General features: G+C 38.8%; 2 protein-coding genes and 1 pseudogene across 6 annotated transcripts; 2 read left to right on the forward strand and 1 right to left on the reverse strand.

Annotated features, from left to right (window-relative positions):
• Positions 1-13: 13 nt before the first annotated feature.
• Positions 14-12,462, forward strand: LOC148190712 (uncharacterized). Of its 4 annotated transcripts, XR_015782810.1 has the most exons (7): positions 14-418; positions 1,636-2,880; positions 9,549-9,695; positions 9,789-9,969; positions 10,414-10,627; positions 11,728-11,773; positions 12,318-12,455. XR_015782810.1 is itself a non-coding variant. In XM_088101461.1 (6 exons), the coding sequence occupies exons 1-5, from the start codon at positions 182-184 to the stop codon at positions 10,611-10,613; spliced, it is 2,010 nt and encodes a 669-aa protein (XP_087957587.1). In that variant the 5' UTR covers positions 14-181; the 3' UTR covers positions 10,614-10,627; positions 12,322-12,462. The 4 variants fall into 4 exon arrangements, 3 of the variants coding, with proteins under 3 accessions (XP_087957587.1, XP_087957585.1, XP_087957586.1); XM_088101461.1 differs by lacking the exon at positions 11,728-11,773 and having other exon boundaries at positions 12,322-12,462; XM_088101459.1 differs by lacking the exon at positions 11,728-11,773 and having other exon boundaries at positions 15-418; positions 12,318-12,458.
• Positions 12,146-15,717, reverse strand: LOC148190713 (uncharacterized; annotated as a pseudogene). The gene is made up of 4 exons (XR_015782811.1): positions 15,021-15,717; positions 14,603-14,725; positions 12,579-12,671; positions 12,146-12,458 (listed from the first exon to the last, which is right to left on the reverse strand). The product of XR_015782811.1 is annotated as an uncharacterized LOC148190713 (transcript).
• Positions 15,718-17,188: 1,471 nt separating this feature from the next.
• On the forward strand, positions 17,189-19,857 carry LOC124827805 (GTP binding protein). The gene is made up of 6 exons (XM_088101130.1): positions 17,189-17,386; positions 17,754-17,814; positions 17,908-18,043; positions 18,270-18,591; positions 18,881-19,009; positions 19,111-19,857. Exons 1-6 carry the CDS (start codon positions 17,293-17,295, stop codon positions 19,554-19,556), a joined length of 1,188 nt encoding a protein of 395 aa, XP_087957256.1. The 5' UTR covers positions 17,189-17,292; the 3' UTR covers positions 19,557-19,857.
• The last annotated feature ends 994 nt before the right edge of the window (positions 19,858-20,851 follow it).

Genomic DNA, 20,851 nt, shown 5'->3' on the forward strand with positions numbered 1-20,851 from the left:
TATAGTAATTCAGGGGTGCAGTAAGTAGAGGCCCCATTTCTGAGACGAGGGGACGCACGCGAAATGCAACTGCGATTCCAATTTCCATGGCGGAATCTCTGTAGTAACCAGCACACAACACAGACATGCACAGTGTCTCACTCGCCAAGCATTTCCAAGACCAACCAAAACGACGCAACCGATGGCTCTTCCTCCCAAAGCCACTTTCCCTCTCTCTCTTTTCCTTCTTCTTCCTCTTCTACTCTCTCTGGTTTTAACCACAACAACACAACAAGAAGAGTTCTCGGAGGAGTTGCTGCTGAAGCCCTTGCCCGATCGCAAGATTCTCGCGCATTTCCACTTCCAAAATGAAGCTCCTCTCGACGTCGATTCGTTCGCTCGTCACCACCACCTCTTCCCCAAATCTATTTCTCAGCTGGTCCGTGCTTTCTTCTTTTTTCTTTTTTGTGATTTTTGTGAATGAAAACGTACGAATAGCTTTTAATTGTTTACATGCCTCGGGTTCGGTGGTTTTGGATGTAAGGATGCTGTTAAGTTTTTGAAAATAATGTAGATGCAAAACAATCTTCTGAGAAATATTTGAAGTCTGATGTGGGGATTCATAACCATTGGCTTAATTGTGTGTCGACATTTTCGTTTGTGCTAAATATGGAGAGATGACGGCTTTTGTTAATTGTTTCCTGAACAAGGAAAAATTATTGTTTTGGTTTCTAAGAAATATTGCTTTTTAAGTAAAAAGGGTTTGTGATAGAATGCAGAAAAGTGGGTGTAGAGTTTGGAAAAATGCGTTTTGCTATTGTCTGTATATGTTTAGGGAAGCATATATGGCTGCTCCGCTGCTGCAAGTAGTTATTGGTGGTTCTTTTTAAAGGAGAAATGTCAATGGGGAGGGAGGTAGACAAGTTTAAAGGGGAAATGAGAGATTTATCTAATGCAGTAACTATAGCACTCTTTGTCCTGCTGCAACTTGACATTTGTCTTTGAATCGACTTTTTTGTCGATATAAAATACTTGCTTGTGAAACACACTCTATATGCTTCAATAATTAGTTTTGACATATTTTTCTGATGTAAAATACGCGTTTCAGTATTTGACTGTTTCATTCATTGTTATATATCCAGTATCCACCAATTGAACAAATAAGGAAAAAAGTTTAGGTTTGTAGATTTAAATTTTGATCGTTATTTTTTTTCTTGTATTATCATAAAATGAAACATTAATGTTTCTCTTTGCTTTTCAATTTTCATTTGTGCCATTCAGGTTTTTGTTGAGAATATGTTCTTACATTTCATTTTATCATGTATAAAAAATGTGCTGAAGAAGGAAATTGACTATGGTTCTGACTTAAATATTATTATTCACAATAGGAATTAAGAACAAGAGTCTTTGCCTTCGATGAATTTATTTTAAAGGAAATCAATTATATTACGTCAAACACTAATGGACAGTCTGGGTTATACTGTTCTAATAGTTATAGTTAAGTCTTCCTTGCTTACCCATTAGTTTTTGCTGCTTTTTGTGCTTTTACTCTGGTATCAGCAACATTGTATAGGTTTGTTACATTCTGGTTGCTTATAAATATAGAGTTTGTCTTGAATATACTAAGTAACATGAGGATTAGTGTTTAACGGACAGATTCAGAAGTTTCATATTAAGTCAATGGAGTTATCTTTTACACAAGGTCGATGGAACTATGAAAGATGGGGTGGATTTGATCCAATATCTAGTCATAATGCAAAGCCTCCAGGAGTTGAATTGTGGGCAGTTTTTGATGTTCCTCCACATCAGGTTGATGCTTCTTGGAAAAATTTAACCCATTCACTATCAGGTCTCTTTTGTGCTTCAATCAACTTCCTGGAGTCTTCTACAACGTATTCAGCGCCTGAATGGGCATTTCAATCAGCTCTGGGTAGTTTAAGATATGGTACACTGCCACGTGAAGCTGTCTGCACTGAGAATCTTACACCCTGGTTGAAACTCCTTCCCTGTCGAGATAAAGCTGGTCTCTCTTCCTTAATGGATAGACCATCTATTTACAGAAGCTTTTACCACTCCCAGCGGTTGCACTTGACAATGTCCTCTGCTCCTTCAGATGGGTCAAGATCAGGAATTATTCTAGAACAAACACTTACAGTTGTACTCCAGCCTAATGATCAGAATGCTGATATGAACCATGTCAGCAAAGCAAAGATACAACCAAGCTGGTCCCTGAGTTCAATATTTGGAAGAAAAATCAGTGGAAGGTGTGTCCTTGCCAAGCTGAGTAATGTTTACCTTCATGCTGATAGAGGTCTAGTTGCTCAACTTGAGAATCTCCATAAGAACACTGCTCAATTTGCTAATAATGACACAGGTCCTGAAGATTATAGAGTGAACAGTGGCTTTAAATTGTCTGTTACTCCCAAAAGGGTGCATACAGAATTGGGAAAGGACTCCTCAATTCTGTATGAATACCCAATCAAAGATTACAAGGATACTGAACAATTTGATTTAGGCCTATCGTGGGAGCATCCAATTGTTTGGTCCAGTCCACATGCACCTTTTTATGCTAGTAGATTTTTGATGGGAAGTGGAAATGAAAGGGGTGCTATTGCAATATCCTTGAAATCAACAGAAATGACCCAGGGACTTGTAACCAATAATATTGAAGAGAGATGTAAGTTGCAAGTTAATGTTCTCCAAGTTGTGCCTTGGTATGTTAAAGTATATTATCATACTTTGCAATTATTAGTTGATGAAAGACCTCGAGTACTCACAGATTTTGTTGAGAGAATGCGTGTTTCACCTTCTGAAGACAAAGTATCCCCAGGGATGATGGAGCTAGTCCTCCAATTTCCTTGTGAAATGAAGTCAGCTGTATTGAGAATAGAGTTTGACAAGGTTTGCTCAAATTCTTTACTGACATTTGTAGTTCTTCCTCTCAATATTTACCTAACTTTTTTTATCAACGTCAAACTATTTAAGTTAATGTCTGTAAGTCATCTAAAAAATGTTAATAAGGAACTCATTATGTTATACTTCCTCCATTCCGAAAATGACTGCGATTTTAGCCACATAAAATAAGAAGTTTCAAATTGATTAAATGTCTCACTTTTCTATAGATCATTACTGTTTTTCTTCCCAATATGTACTTTCTCTTTCTTATTCAAATTAACGCATTTATAGAACGAGTGAGGTTATTTCAGCAAAACTATTCCAAAAGGCAGTATATTTATTATTGTTTTTACCAGGTATGGATAACCTTAAACTGTAGTTGTTAGGGCCTGGCGAGTGTATGAGAGGAAGAGATACAGGAGGGTGATGAGGGGCGAGGACGGACCTAACATGGACGAACGTTCAGAGCAAGGGGCGAGGACGAGCGAGGACGAGCAGAATGTGGACGAACGTCCTAACATGGACGAACGTTCAGGGCAAGGGGCGAGGACGAGCGAGGACGAGCAGAATGTGGACGAACGTCCTAACATGGACGAGAGGACGAGCGTCCCTGCGAGGGGCGAGGACGAGCGTCCATAATGAATAGCTGGCCAGCGGATGGATAGGCAGATTATTACTGTAATTAAGACAGTAATAAATAGAGTTAATAAGGACAGATTTATTCTTTCCAGATAATTACATTAAATAGGCAATTAAGTTTAATTATAATAAATTGGCAATTATGATTATTCCTTACCTTTTCTGGAAGGCGTAATTAGTATTAATTAGGAGAGGCACCTAGGGTTAGGGCATGCTTTTTGATTATTGAGTTTATTGTAAGAGAGGTTATGCTCTCGTGTGGCTGAAGGAGAACCTGCTCCCGGTCATTGGTTCTGTTCGTTATTTCCAGAATTTCATTAATAAAGAGGTTTTATTCACTTGTGTACTGTTCCGTTCATTGTGTGAAGCAAGGTTACGTGGTCAGGCACGTAACAAATTGGTCCGACCTGCCGGATCATATTAAAGGAGGGAGAGCGTGATGGAGGGGAAAATGACTGCCATGGACGGGAGGATAGAGACCCTAGAAATCTCCATGGGCGGGCTGGAATCAGCGGTCCAGGAACTAGTAAGGATACTAGGCGAGCGAGGTCGACGGGAGGAGGGACACCTGGATAGTAGCCAGGGGTCAGTACATGGAAGAAGGAATGACGAGGATGAGAGAGCTGGAGGAGGACTAGGAGGGGGACACCGGGAAGACCAACCTTATTGGAGGAAGAAGGTTGAATTGCCCGTATTCGAAGGCAGCGAACCTATGAACTGGATTTATAGGGCGGACAAATTCTTCGAACTCCAAGGGGTGCCCGAGGACGAGAAGTTGCGGCTGGCGTACATCAGCATGGAAGGAATAGCAGGACACTGGTTCAGGTTTTGGAGGGAGAAGGCCAGCAACCGGTCATGGGCCGGGTTAAAGGAGGCATTAGTGGTGCGGTTTGGAGGCCGAAATCAAGGAACGGTTTTTGAGAGACTGGCAGCATGTAGACAGACGGGTCCCGTGGGAGACTACATCCAAGAATTCGAGGTGTTGGTGAGTCAAGCAGAACACATACCCGAGGCACAGTTATTGGGGTATTTCATGGCCGGCCTACAAGAGGGGATTCGTAACCAACTCAGGTTGCTAGATCCGAAGGACTTTATGGATGTCATGAGACTAGCCAGGGACGTAGAGGCGTTCCAAACAGGGACGCGGGGAAGTGGAGGAATCAGCAACAAAGGGCAGTCGTGGGGAAAGACGAGCGGGTCCGTGGCAAGGGTGGACCCTAGCCGCAACAACCAGAACCGAACGAACGCTGAAGGAGGCCCCAGGAGGGGGAATGAGCGTACGTTCTCTAACGCTCAAGGCAGGAACGTACGGGATTTACCGTACGCAGAGTACGTCAAGCGCAGGGAGGAGGGGAAGTGTTTCCGATGCGATGGACCGTTCGGTCCAGGCCACCGATGCCCAGAAAGAGGGCTTAGGACGCTGATCTTGGCCGAAGAAGAGGAACCAGGAGGGGGAGAGGAGGAAGAGGTAGAATGCGAACAACTGGAGCTGTCTGCTTTCTCAGCCGGAGGGCTCACCCAGCCCCAAACGATGAAGCTGCACGGCCAGATAGGGACGCAGCAGGTTCTGATCCTAATTGACAGTGGCGCCAGCCACAACTTCATAAGCAGGGAGCTGGTAGAAGACCTAGCCTTACCCGTGGTGGATACACCATCCTACCGGGTGAGTTTGGGGGATGGGCGGAGGAAGGAGACGCGAGGATGTTGTGAGTCAGTAACGGTCCAGGTAGGGGATGTGGTGATTAACGAACGTTTTCACTTGTTCGACTTGGGCGGAGTGGATGTGATACTGGGGGTCGAATGGTTGGCTAAGCTGGGCGAGGTAGTCATTAATTGGAGGCAGCTAACCATGGCGTACGTACAAGCAGGGAGCAGGGTGATTATCAAGGGAGATCCAACGCTAACTAGGAGGTTGGTAGAACCGTCAGCCTTGCTTAAAATGACGGAAGTTGAGATATGGTCATTGGTGTGGGAGCTTGGGGAGACCGAGAAGGAGAAGGGACCCAAACCGTACGTTCCGGAAAAAGAAACGTTCGGTCCAGAACTGACTCCGGCGCAGACGCTCGACATGCAGCGAATCCTGGAGCGATACGCGGAAGTGTTTCACGAGCCGGAGGGACTACCCCCTGATAGAGGAATGGTTCATCGAATTCCCTTGAAGGAAGGCACGGACCCCGTAAACGTAAGGCCATACAGATATCCCCATGTAATGAAAGGGGAGATTGAGAAACAGGTGGCGGAAATGCTGGCGGCAGGCGTCATAAGGTCAAGCACCAGCCCATATTCAAGCCCTGTAATTTTGGTGAAAAAGAAGGATGGCAGCTGGCGGTTTTGCGTGGACTACAGGGCCCTCAACCGAGCCACCGTGCCTGACAAATTCCCTATTCCCTTGATAGAGGAGTTGTTGGACGAACTGAGGGGAGCCAAGTACTTTTCGAAGGTGGATTTAAAGTCAGGCTATCATCAAATACGAATGGGAGCCGGTGACATAGAGAAGACTGCTTTCCGGACGCACCAGGGCCACTACGAATTCATGGTAATGCCGTTCGGCCTCACCAACGCGCCAGCCACTTTTCAGAGTGCCATGAACCAACTATTACAGCCTTACCTGAGGAAGTTCGTACTAGTATTTTTTGATGATATACTGGTGTATAGCCGCACTTGGGACGAGCATTTGGAACAGGTGGCGACGGTGCTAAGGGAACTGGTGACACATAGCTGGGTCGCCAACCGGAAGAAGTGCGAATTCGGCAGGACTCAAATAGGGTATCTAGGCCATCGGATATCAGAGAAGGGGGTGGAGATGGACGAGGACAAGGTGCGGGCAGTGTTGGAGTGGGAGAAACCGAAGACAATAAAGGCCTTGAGGGGTTTCCTAGGGCTGACCGGCTACTACAGGAGGTTCGTTAAGGACTATGGGAAGATTGCCCGGCCTTTGACCGACCTCCTCAAGAAAGGGCAGTTCGCATGGACGGAACAAGCAGAGGGCGCCATGCTTAAGTTGAAGAAGGCCATAACGACAGCACCAGTATTGATTCTTCCGGATTTTAATCAGCCGTTCCACATTGAGTGTGACGCATCCGGGAGGGGGATAGGAGCGGTACTCATGCAAGGGAAGCAGCCCATAGCCTTCTTTAGCAAAGCGCTGTCGGAGGGAACGTTAGGGAAGTCTATCTATGAGAAGGAACTCATGGCGCTGGTTTTGGCAATACAACATTGGAGGCCGTACCTACTGGGGCAACGGTTTGTGGTTCACACGGATCAGAGGAGTTTGAAGTACCTTTTGGAGCAACGCATTACCACACAAAATCAGCAGAATTGGCTGGCCAAGCTCCTGGGATACGACTTTGAGATCGTGTACAAATCCGGGGTGACCAACAAGGTGGCTGACGCCCTATCACGCAAGGATGAGGATGAGCTGCGGGACGAGAAGGAGTTAAGGGTGGTGGTTCGGCCATATTGGCAAGATTTCAGAGAGATTTTGGAAGAAGTTGAGGCGGATGAGGAGCTACGGAAGGTGATTGAGGACTTAAAGAAGGACCCCAACTCCCACCCCTCGTACACGCTGGAGAACGAGCGTTTGCACTATAAAGGGAGGCTCGTGCTGTCCGCTCGTTCGGCCTGGGTGCCCAAGCTGATAGCAGAATTTCATTCCACTCATACAGGAGGCCATTCAGGGGTTTACCGGACGTACCGCAAGGTGGCACAATCACTTTACTGGGTGGGAATGAAGAAGGCAGTGACCGACTTCGTGGCCCACTGTCTAGTTTGTCAGCAGCATAAATATCTAACCTCATCTCCGCAAGGACTGCTGCAGCCGTTACCCATTCCCAACGCCATCTGGGAGGAGATAAGTATGGATTTTATTGTCAAACTACCCAAGTCAAGAGGATATGATGCTGTCTTAGTGGTGGTGGATCGGCTCAGCAAGTACGGACACTTCATACCCCTAAAACACCCATATTCCGCTCGCACTATAGCCGAAATCTTCGTGAAAGAGGTTGTCCGCTTACATGGGGTACCACTCTCGATCGTAAGTGACAGGGATCCACTGTTCTTAAGTAACTTTTGGAAGGAGCTGTTCAAGTTACAAGGCACTCGACTGAAGATGAGCACAGCCTATCATCCGGAGACGGATGGACAGACGGAGGTTCTCAACAGGGTCCTGGAAGGGTATCTGAGATGTTTCTGTTCAGAGCAGCCCAAGGGCTGGAGCACTGTGATACCATGGGCGGAATATTGGTACAACACCAGCTATCAGGAATCAGCCAAATGTACGCCATTCGAAACTGTCTACGGGAGACCGCCACCCTCCCTGCATAGGTTCGTCCCAGGAGAGACCTTAGTGGAGTCCGTCAGTCAGGAATTACAGACGAGAGATGAAGCCCTCCGCCAGCTAAAGTTCCATCTCGCCAGGGCGCAGGAGTTGATGGTAAGGCAGGCAGATAAGGCAAGAAGACCGTCCCAAGTAAGAGTGGGAGATTGGGTCTATCTGAAGATTAGACCTCACCGTCAAACGACGATGTCGTCCATGGTGCAGTCTAAATTGGCCGCTCGCTACTTTTGTCCCTTCTTGGTCATTCAGCAGATAGGGGCAGTCGCATTTAAGCTGCAATTACCAGAGACCGCCCGAATACATCCCGTGTTCCATGTGTCCCAATTAAAGAAGGCAGTAGGGGACCACCCGGTCGAGCCAGAGCTACCCAAAGATTTGGAGGTGGAAGAACCGTCTCCACGACCGGCCAGAGTGTTGGATAACAGGCAAGTACACCAGGGGGAGGACGCACGGCAGGAAGTCTTGGTCGAATGGGAAGGGGGAGGACCTGACGAGGCTACATGGGAAGATGCCCTTACCATCCACGACCAATATCCTGATTTCAACCTTGGGGACAAGGTTGATCTTCAGGGGGTGGGTAATGTTAGGGCCTGGCGAGTGTATGAGAGGAAGAGATACAGGAGGGTGATGAGGGGCGAGGACGGACCTAACATGGACGAACGTTCAGAGCAAGGGGCGAGGACGAGCGAGGACGAGCAGAATGTGGACGAACGTCCTAACATGGACGAACGTTCAGGGCAAGGGGCGAGGACGAGCGAGGACGAGCAGAATGTGGACGAACGTCCTAACATGGACGAGAGGACGAGCGTCCCTGCGAGGGGCGAGGACGAGCGTCCATAATGAATAGCTGGCCAGCGGATGGATAGGCAGATTATTACTGTAATTAAGACAGTAATAAATAGAGTTAATAAGGACAGATTTATTCTTTCCAGATAATTACATTAAATAGGCAATTAAGTTTAATTATAATAAATTGGCAATTATGATTATTCCTTACCTTTTCTGGAAGGCGTAATTAGTATTAATTAGGAGAGGCACCTAGGGTTAGGGCATGCTTTTTGATTATTGAGTTTATTGTAAGAGAGGTTATGCTCTCGTGTGGCTGAAGGAGAACCTGCTCCCGGTCATTGGTTCTGTTCGTTATTTCCAGAATTTCATTAATAAAGAGGTTTTATTCACTTGTGTACTGTTCCGTTCATTGTGTGAAGCAAGGTTACGTGGTCAGGCACGTAACAGTAGTCATTGTGGAACAGAGGGAGTATGAAAGTTAGACTGCTGTTAATAGTATATGAAAGCAGGAGGAGGAAGGAGGAAATATCAATTTGGTAATACAACCTTTTAGAAGTAGTGATGAAAGGGACTAAGCCATGCTTAACTCTGACCCTGATTGAGTATAGGTGAATTGTCCATTTAGGTTATGGGCTTCACTTAAATTGGCTAGGACAATAAAATATAAGCGCTGTTAACCCTTTCTATTTTTGGCAGCTGTGCTTAAATGGGCATGGCTGACCTGTTTATAGCATAGAATGAAGCATATGACACCACGGCATAAAAGTGATACCTGTATTGCTTTTTCATAAATGTGGAATGGGAAACTACCTGTGTTATGTTCACTTAAGATCATGTTAAGATGGATGAATAGGAAATTGGTTTCTTCATATCAAAATAGATTTTGACTTGGTTTTTTTGGCCTGCATAGGGCTTCTTGCACATTGATGAATACCCTCCAGATGCCAATCAAGGATTCGACATTCCATCTGCAATAATAAGCTTTCCTGACTTCAATGCTGGTTTGCAATTTTATGATAAATCTCAAAGCAAGTCACCGCTGTTGTCTAAATTACAGGTTATTTGAATTTACACTCTTTCTTCTGATGACACTTGTACGTATAATATTCCTTTGTCATGCCTCTTACTATCCAAATCTATGATGCTGCAGGAAAAGAGTCCTGTTCTCTCTTACACAGAAGTTTTACTTGTACCCTTGACGACTCCTGATTTCAGTATGCCATATAATGTCATCACAATTACATGCACAGTTTTTGCGTTGTATTTTGGTTCTTTGGTAAATGTTCTCAGAAGACGAGTTGGAGAGGAGGAAAGACTTTTGAAAAACAAAGGTAAACCTCTGCTCTTACCGTGTCTGCATCTTGAGACATTAGTAAATCAATTTTTAGCAACAATGAGTAATCCTCAAGCGTGGTGCTTTTGTAATTAAAAAAGAAGTCCTACCTTCTGTTATTTATGACTGCGTGCTGTTATTACAAACTAAACATGCAAATTCAATAGCAAACTAAAGAAATGAGTAATTTTGGTAGATTAATCTACTTGAGCTTTTTTGGTTATGGTGATCCATTAATATGAATATTTATATTTCGACATTATTAAAGTGTATTTTCTGAACACAGTGCCTAAGCTGTAGAACTTCAGAGTCTGGATCTCCTAATGCCCAATGCCCAAAAGCTCCCATCCCCTCACAAATGCCAAGATTAATAGGCAACATGTCTTGTTTCTATAACCAAACTAATCAATGTTGCTAATGTTTCTTGTTTTCCTACCTGTAGATGCAAGCAAAGCTGTTTTCCTTCGTCGAGTACTAACTAAATTATCTGCCAAGCTTAGAGGCAGACCATTGGAATCAACTACGTCCCCTTCTTCATCATCATCATCATCATCATCATCATCCTTTGTTAGTCCAAAATTGATTCTCAGAGTATTACTGGTTGCAGGAATTGCAATTTCATGGCAATACTACTCACAATGATATCTTCCAACCCGGTAGTTTTCCGTGTACTATAGTCTGATTGCATATATTTTATGTACAATACAAGCCTTACTTCCACTTTCCTGTGTACTTGCATTCATACATGTTTTTAGTCGACCAAAACAATGTACATGAACTAATTGATTGATTATAAAAAAATTTATTCCTCTGATTTTCCACTGGTTTTAAGTAATAAAATGTGCAATACCCTTTTTTCACGTTAGAGGGCACTCGTAACTCTGATGATTGGTAGTCATTGTGGTCAGGGCTTTAGTTTTATGATGGGAGTAAGTGGACATTGCTTCCGGAGGAGTCTTAAACCCAGAGGAATTTAAGAAACCTCAGTCTATTTAAGGGATATCTTGGTATGATCGGAGTGGTATTGTTAGGTTCCCTTCTAAGAACCCTTCACAAACCGTCTAAAAGGCACATATAACATCCACACCCAGAAGAAAGAATGATATATTCTTGTATTGATAGTAAAAGAATACAAAGTATGTGAGCTGTGAGAGCTTAACCTCCCCTCAGGAATGATAAATTCTTGTTAGATTTCTACAAAACAATCAACTAACTATTCACAGCTATTCAGTTAGCTATTTATACAAACGAATACCCACTCCTCCTAACTGCCAATACAATTAGGTATTACCAGTTTTATTCCTTCTCCCGTAAACCCTCGAACTCCTAACAGGTATCATACCTCTTTATACGAGTGTATCTTGCAAAAGTCTCCTCCCATGGTAGCAGTAACTGTCTTACACAAAGTATTGCACGTACTTATATAATGGAACTTGCATACTGGGCATGTTAAGAGGTGGTGTACCCTCCATGGCTGCTGTTAACACTTATACGTCAATGACATAAAAAAGTTCTACGAATTATAGGAAAATGGTCGAATCCTCTAGTTCATTCCGGATTGAAGGTCTGTCCACAAGGGGATTCACTGACTGAAGAGATCACCATCCTTCAAGCACACTTGTTTAGGCCGGCATGACTGGTGGGATATTCCATCATTTGTCATAATTTCCTAAGTAAAGACCATAAATAAACCATTGTTGTCTTTCACCGCACATTAGACATTTTATAACTATTATCTCACGATTGTCATTTGCAGCGATAAATCGAACATGTTTTTCCTGATCTAGCAAGCCAATTAAGAGGTATACACAGTTTATTACACTTTGTTTGAAATGGAAGTTCAAAATAACTGAGTCAACATGAGAGCACTTTTTACCCTATATTGAGCATCTATCTCGTTAATGTGGCATGAAAGCTCAATATTATTTTGGTCAGCTCATCAAAGCAAACAACCAGAATGAGATATCATTTTCAGATGCCCAAATGAATCAAAACGCTATGCTATTGATTTAGGACCAACTGACTTTTACTCAGAAGATTATAAGTTTTATGTTTATGCAAGTTAGGGATATTAAAGTTTTGGTTCATGGAACTTTTCGAAGAGATTAGGTTGCCAATAATTCTTTATTCCCAATTCTTAAGCAAGAAATTTGATTTTCCTAGCGCTCGGAAGGTTCAATCATGTCATCCTGCGTATCATACATATAAACAAATGTACAGCTATTGTTTACCAAAAAGGGCAAAAATGAAGAGAAAAGCTAACTAACAACAAAATGGCAAATGTGCACTATACTTTGTTCTTTTTTTTTTAGCCAATGAGACATAATTTATCTAATTCTTTTGTAGTTAGCTGCCACAATTGCCTCGTCTTCTCGTATCCGCTTCAGATTCTTACGTGCAGAAGCTTCAGATTCTTACTTGCATAGCTGCACGTAAACTGGTTGCGTGCAATGCTCCCAGAGTGGTCATCAATTTTATCTCCAATATCTGAGAAGAGTCCATTAAAAGTGTTAGTGTAGTAGAGGCAGTCGTAGACAGATAAGAGATTTTTCTTAGGAAGGGATGGGGGAAGACAATGCCATAAAATGGAATGAATGCTGAACTTGCCTGACTTGTCCTCATCTATTTTTAGTTTCTTGAATAGGTTGACATCTTCCCATAGTTGCTTTCTCTTGCAGCTTTGGCCTTTCAGAATCTCGCCTTTTGAAAAGTGCAAAGAAAAGTATAGTAAAAATCTTCAACACACAGAATAGCTTGAAGATAGATAGGTGTTAACAGAATTGTAAAATGATATTTATAATGTTTAATTAAGTTTTACGTCTCTCATAAATTTGTGTATTTCTAATTGAGTTTTAGATATTCAATTTTTATATTTTTCAATTAAATCTTTGTCATTTAATCTTTTCATAATTGGATGACATAATTATTATTTTATTTCCCCCTATTGTTTCTTTGTACTCAATTGTTAAAAATATGAGATTCATCTTGCTTCTTTATGATTAATATTAAATAGTATTATGCTCATTTATATATCCATGTCTTAAACAATATAAAATTTTATGATTAATATAAGTAATAGGTGAATTTTATTACTTCATTATTGTTTTACATTAACACGAAGAAACAAGATAACACTCAGGCTCCCAATTAAAGTAAGGATTCCGTTGAAAGATGATATCATAACCATCAGCCATGTTTTCCATTCCTTCAACAAATAGTTGCCAAAAAGCTGCATCAGCACATGGTCTCCTCTGGTTAGCGGTGTTGTATACCCATTTGTAAAGGTGGATAGAAGTTCAGGTTGAGTACAAGGTGGAAGAGAATGTGAATCTAAAGGAGAAGAGAGTTGAAAGTGTTGTGAGGGAGTGGAGATGAGTTGGTAGAAGTAAGTGTTTCAACCCTTTATAATGAGAAGAGAAGGAGTAGAAAAGTAGGGAGAATGGCCGTGGGGTGGAAGCGAGTTTTGCATACAGAGAAGTGAAGGTTTTATGTATGGGAGTGTGATTTTAGATGAGTGGGTATTTAGGTGATGGAAAAGAGAAAGAGGAGAGGAGTTTAGTGGTTTCTAGAATTTAAGAAGGAAGTAGATGAATGAAGGAAGGCATCATAATAGAGAAGGGGTTGGTTTTCTGTTTATAAGAGGGAGGAGATTGTATCGAAAAAGCAAGGAAAAATATGGAGAGAGAAAATTGTAGAATGAGATTATTAAAGTTTTGTTCTTGATCTTTAAAGGAAGGAAGGGCCTAAGTGAGTTGGAGGAAAGAGTATTTGAGTGATATGGGAGGAGAGAATATTTAAAAAAAAAAAACTGACAAAAATCTGCATTCCAAAAAAAATAGAAGAAAAGTAAAAGAGAAAGAAAAATAATTAACGTTGCTGCTAGGGATGGCAACGGATCGGGTCGGGCACGGATAGTGCCTACCCGCAACCCGACCCGACAAAAAAAAATCCACCCGCTACCCGACCCGCTACCCGCACGGATATCCGCTTAAAAAATATCCGCGGATATTTTAAAACCCGCGGATATCCGTGGATACCGTGGATATCCCATAAATATTTAAAAAAATATATTTTTATAAAATATTATAATAAAATTTAAATAAAATTACAAAAAATATATAAAATATAATATATATTAAATTAAATATAAATTAAAATTTAATTTTAATTATATTTAACTTTATAAAATATAAATTAATGTTAATTTTAATTAAATTTAACTTAATAAAATATAAATTAAATTTTTATTTTTATTTTTTGCGGGTAGCGGATATCCGTGGATACGGATAGTATAATACCCGCACCCGACCCGTTTATAAGCGGGTATTAAAAAACCCGCTACCCGTAACCCGCGGATAGTAAATATCCGCGGGTACCAACTATCCGTCGCGGATTTTATCCGCGGATATCCGCGGGCGCGGATTTTTTTGCCATCCCTAGTTGCTGCTTATATGGATTTAACGTATTTTATTGATACAAATTTTATTAAATAAAGACGCGTACTTTTCAAAGAAAGAATAGAATAAAAAATAGACTAATTTGACATTTTCGAGCGAATTGGACAAATAGATATTAAATATATTTATTAATTTAATAAAACCTACTTATAATCATGGAACTGAATTATGTACCTTTCAACTTTTTATTCTTGATCAAGTTGATAGCTTCCAGTTGGATTCCTTTAATGTTAACAGCATTCTCACTTTCTATCATCTTGCCAATCCCATTTTGAAAATCTAGTGAGTCATGTCCTCCTAATCATCACAACCATATTTAGCTAAGGAAAATTACATCATTCTTAAACAAAGCACACATCCTATTTAGAAAATATAAATAACAGAAAGGAATAAAATTGAAAAAATATAATTGACTAAGCATGTTCAGGAACACACATGAAAAACTAGGTAAAACCCCAATTACAACACCTTAATGAAATACAATAAATTACTAACATTCAAATCAAAACATGTAATTTGCGTCAGTAACAGAAACCATAGTTTGAATTCTGAAAATTAGAAAGAAGAAGGAAGTGAAAGTGAAGAGACATACTCTTGAGTCCTACTTTGCAGAGCTTGCCAGTGACGAGAAGAGCATCACATTGGTCTCTGCCAGTGGGCAAGCCTTTGGAAGAGAAGAAAGAGAGAAGAGAGTTCCAAGTGAGGGAGGAAGCTATGAGGTCCACCCCTCGGCTGATGAAGTGACCGTTCAGCCTCAGTGTTGATGGGTCAAGCCCAAAGGCCCGCGAAATGGAGCCCAAGTCGATTCTCTGGTCCTCCCACACCACCACTTGGGCCATCTTCGAGAGAGAGGGGCATAGCAGCTTTATGGTTATCTCTGTGGGTTTCTTCCCTGTCCCTGACATCCACACACAGCACAACAATGGCAAACAAAAGCAAACAGTGTTTGTGACTCTGCAAGAGAATCAGAAGGTACTGTTCTTTGTTGCTTTTAAGTTTGGATCAGTCTGGGATGCAAAATCATCACTCATGATCATGCATGCCTATGAGCTTTTCCTTTCTTTTCATTTCCAGAACTTACCATTACTGAGTCTTTCTCGAACTGTCTATAATAATACTCACAATGGGATGGGTTTTTCTGCATCTGTCATTGGGCCCTGTGACATGTATTGGGCCTTAATGCAATTTATTCATGGAAAGTGGTACTTTTAACCTGGGTTTCTTCTTGTACCACCATGGAAGCCTTTAAAAAGTTGAAAATGTCCATTAGATTTTAGATTTATGAAATTTGTATACATTCTCCCACATATATAATTTACAATTTGAAGATATAGTTTAGGTTTCATTATTCCATACTTTTGAATTTTGTAAATAAAAATATTTTTTAAATTGTATAATTTAAAATATATTTTTGGATTAGGTAATTTGACAATATAATTAATATTTTATAGCATATATTTTTGAATTATGAAATTTAAAATATATTTTTAATTCATGCAATAACATAATTAAATTGTATAATTTAGAATCATGGTTGGATTACATAATTTAAAACTATATTTCATAATATATAATCTAAAATACTTTTGTGCATTATGTAATTTAAAATATATTTTTTAATTTTAAAATATTTTAAATTATATAATTTATAATATATTTTAAAACTATCCAATCCAAAATATATTATTAAATTATAAATTATATAATTCAAAATAATTTATTAAGTTATATAACACTTCACAATCTATGTTTAATACTCTTTTCATAATGTATATCTTTTTTTTTTCTTTTACTTAAATATTTCTACACCTTCTCTATGTACATTTCTCCATATTAAAATTTAGTCTAGTATTTAATCCTTAGAAGATAATTAAGTTAAGATAGGATTTCACATTCTTAAAATCTAACTAAATCTAAGTTGGCCATCTAATTAAATAACTTCAAAAAATTTCAATTTTTATTTCTTACAAAAAAAATTCTACAAAATCAATATATTTAATTATTATTAATTTATAGTAATAATTATAACATACATGAACAATAATGATCAGAATACTAAAAATTTAAAAGAATAATCATAAATATTTTTTATAACTCAATGGTGGGTGTAAAAGAAAGTCAAACACAGTATTCAATCAAAACATGACATTTATTCATGTGAGATCAAATATTTACTTTAATGTTTGTAAAATAATATTTTTAAAATAGAATTCATTTGATAAAACATAAAAAAAAAACATGTTTTTACAATCATTAGATAATTAATATTTTATAATATATTTATTCTGTAATTTAATTTGATGAACATTCTATATGAAGCAAGGAAAACTAACTCATGGAATGATCCATCATGGACAAATAATATTTTTAATAATAGTTGTAGCTATACAATTAAAATATTTTTAAATTTAATCATGGATATAGATTATAAAAACTAAAAAATTAGTTAACAAATTGAAATAAAAATCGCAATATATATATATATATATATATATATATATATATATATATATATATATATATAAAGAAAAGAACTATAAAATACATTCCTTCTATTAATCATTGTAAAAATTTGACAAATATTATAATACAAAAAACATAAAAAACGATAAAAGTATGTTTAAATGAAAACCAAATATAAAAGGTAATCTTCTTTATTAGTACTTATAATTATATATTATAAAAAGTAATTATTAATACTTAATAAACATCTTGGCATTTAAGACGTGATCCGTTAGATACATCCAAGGGCCTCTAAGGGTCCAAATTAATGCCAAAGGGTGACACCAACAATTACAGAGACTGGAAGAAGAAGAAGAGGAAACAGCAGAGTAAAAGGGAACAATCCAAACCCGGAACTTCCCATGGATGCTACCGAATCGCAAACGGATCTGCATAACCGACCCGGAATCTTCATCATAGGATCCTCAAACGTTGGCAAACGCACCATCATATCTCGTAACTCTCTCTTTCCTTTTTCTTTCCTAGAATCTTCGTCCTTTCACATTGCTTCAACTTATTCTACTTAACTAATCTTTAATTAGTTCTAGGTTTTCATTATTCTGTCTCCTGCAACTGTTTTAAATCACATCTTCAGCATATTTCGTTCTTAGATATATTATTATACATCTTTTTAATTTTAAACATAGGATTTTTTATTTTTCTTTTTCAATTTTAATGTTTTGGATTTTTGTCTAGATGTTCTGGTATTACTTAATTCAATTCTTTGTTCTGCATGCTTTATGGTTTCCAGAATTGTTTATTGTTGTTATTTTGAGGGGTGAAACTGAAATTTGATATATGTCGTTGCTGTTGTTGAGGATAGGACTGACCTCTGTTGATGTTGAGGATGCTTTTGATTCGGCTTCTGAAGTGAATGTCCATGGGTATATGTTCATCCTGAATTATTTTATTCATCTTTTTGGTTATGAATATTTCTGAATTTCTGGGTGTATTTGTTTTAATTGTGGAATAAACAGGTGGACTATCAATAATAAGTACTATACTGCTGATGTTTCTATATGGATGGCTCATCTTCGTGATGATTATTCTGCTGGTAACATGTCCGTGTTTCGACACATGACTGCATTGGTGATGGTTTTTGACATGAATGAAGTTAGTTCCTTCACTTCATGATTGTCGTTTGACTTGTACTGTTTGTGTTGTTGATTACTTAACTGTTGCTTTCGATGACGGTTTAATTTTGTATTTACTGCTTATTGTTTTGGTTTTATGTGTGCAGAAGAATTATTCTTGAACCATTTTCTTTTTTTGTGTGCCTGGTATTCATTAGTGGTGACAAGTACATGTAATGTATCTTTAATTTACCCTTTTTATGAAGCCATCTTCCCTAGCTGCACTTCGAGAATGGGTGTCTCACACTGATATTCAGAACTTTGAGATTTTACTGTGTATTGGAAACAAAGTGGATCTGGTTTCTGGGCATCCAGCTCATGCTGAATACAGAAGGCGGTTGCTGAAACTAGAAGACTCTGCTGTAGATCATTATTCAGAAGAGTATGGAATATCTGAATCAGAGGGAACTAGTTTATTGGGGAATGAGGCACCAGCATGGGACATCAGAAGGTCCTGTTTAGAATGGTGCACTGATCACAATATTGAGTTCATCGAGGCATGTGCTTCCAATGCTGATTTTGACAAATGTAAAACTTCACTTCCTGTTGTAAAGAACCTGTCGATAACATATGCATTTAACTCTGAATTTTGCTTTGACAAATGCTAAGTTTAGATGTCGATGAGTCATACTTGTAATACATTATTAACAAGAGAGGAAGGTAGGTGACTTAGATGACAATGAAATATTTGGAAGATGATTAATGATAGATAATTGTAACACGCATCATATATTTTTCTGCTCCCCATTAGGGATAGAATGATGAACATTGAAAACCATTTCAGATTATATGATTTCCACTCAAATTTATTTTACAGGTTTGTCCATAGATGGTGATTTACAAGGAGTTGAACGTCTCCATGGTGCACTTTCTGCTCATATGTGGCCTGGAATGGTATTGAAATCTGGGGATAGGATAAATCAACCATCATTTCCTGAGAAAGAGGGTATTTTCTTTCTTTTTTTTTTTTGTTTGAACCATGCTACTCGCTACTTTTGTCAAAGTAGAATAAATGCAAGCACTAATTTTGGTTTATCCTTTTCCCAGAGTTATCTTCAGAAGAATCTGACTATGAACCTGAATATGAAGTATTATCAGCTGATCCCTGGTATGAAAGTGAACAAGTATGGGTTTCTGCATCTTCCTTAGAAGCAGGGGGATCAGCTCCTCAAAACAATCCTAGTGCAGAGGGTCAGCAGGAGGATGGAATTAAACCTGATAAAGAGTTTGCACCCACAACTTCAAGTGATGCAATTCAAGATGAAACTGAGAGGGATGTGCTGCACAATACCATGGATTCTGAAGGAGATGAAAAGGCAGACGAAGGTAAATATCTTGACTTAGAGGGTTTGGAACAGTTGATGTCTGAGATTGGGAATATGCGTGCAGGCTTAAGATTGATGCCTGATTTTCAAAGAAGGGACATGGCAGCAAAGCTGGCCATGAAAATGGCTTCCATTTTTGGAGGAGAGAGTGACGATGAGAAAATTTAGTTGATTTTGGATGTAAGCTCAGTGATTAGTTATAGGTTTAAGGTTAGATAGATGAATGTCATTCTGGTTATGCTTCTGCTCTGTTACTCTTTTTAAGGTCAAGTATTCCTGTTTTCTTTACACAGTTTTATAGTCTGTATTTTGTGGAGCAGAACATTTTGCTAAAAATTTCATGGTAATTAACGTGGTGGTGATGTTGTGAAAAACTGTCAGGTTACTTCCTGCTGCAGTTGTAAGTGTAGAACAGATTGAAAACGTACAGGGACAAAATGACAAATAAAATGTCTAAATTTATTTTTTACCAAGTCCCATATTCATATAAAGTGCACGTGTCTATGTGAAATTCAACAATGAATTTTTTTTATTAGACTTAACTGTAATGACCCATATGTCTATAGTTGGTATAAAATGGATAGTTCATAACTCCCAGTTAAAAATACCACGAGTTGAACAAGTTGTCTACTCCTCTTGACATAATTGGAACTTTATTTGATGCATATTTTTCAGTGGCAGAGTAGTTTTCCCTATTCTTTTATGGTGTTGCAGTGAGATCACTAACTTGGATTCAAGCCTTCCTATCACATACAAACATTATAAGACATTATCTTGTAATAAAGTTTCACAGGAGGATGTAGGAGATTTTGTAAGGTTGTAAGGTTTAAGAAGTGTGTTGTATATGTTAGATTCTTATTTATAGGGTGCTTTAAAATCTTGAAATTAGTAAATTGACTAAATTATGGTGATTAAGTAATGGGATGTAATTCTCTTATAAGAGAACACTAATATAATTCTTGTTATTATTTTCTTTCTCATACCTCTTACAAATCAACTTATTTGAATTCATGTTTTATGGTTATTTTAAAATATATAATTTATAATATATTTTAAAACTATCCAATCCAAAATATATTATTAAATTATAAATTATATAATTCAAAATAATTTATTAAGTTATATAACAGTGAAGACATTTTATCTTTAATACTCTTGTCATAATTATGGGTTATGTATATCACTCCTTTTTTACTTAAATATTTCTACACCTTCAGGATGTACATTCCTCCTTATTAAAATTTAGTATAATGATGAATGGACTTGATCCGAGTTGATAACAAGTCGGCTATCGAGTTGGCAAAGAACCTAGTTAATCACGGAAGGAGCAAGCATAATCGACGTCTGTTTTCATTTCATCCGAGAACAAGTAAGAGAAGGAAAGGTCAAGCTGGAGCATGTTGAAATCCGAGCTCAAGCTGCTGACATATTCACCAAGCCACTACCGACCACTCTGCTGGAGA

This window comes from Vigna umbellata, chromosome 11, assembly GCF_029865625.1.
Source record: "Vigna umbellata cultivar VRB3 chromosome 11, Vumbellata_1.0, whole genome shotgun sequence".
Taxonomy (NCBI): domain Eukaryota; kingdom Viridiplantae; phylum Streptophyta; class Magnoliopsida; order Fabales; family Fabaceae; genus Vigna; species Vigna umbellata.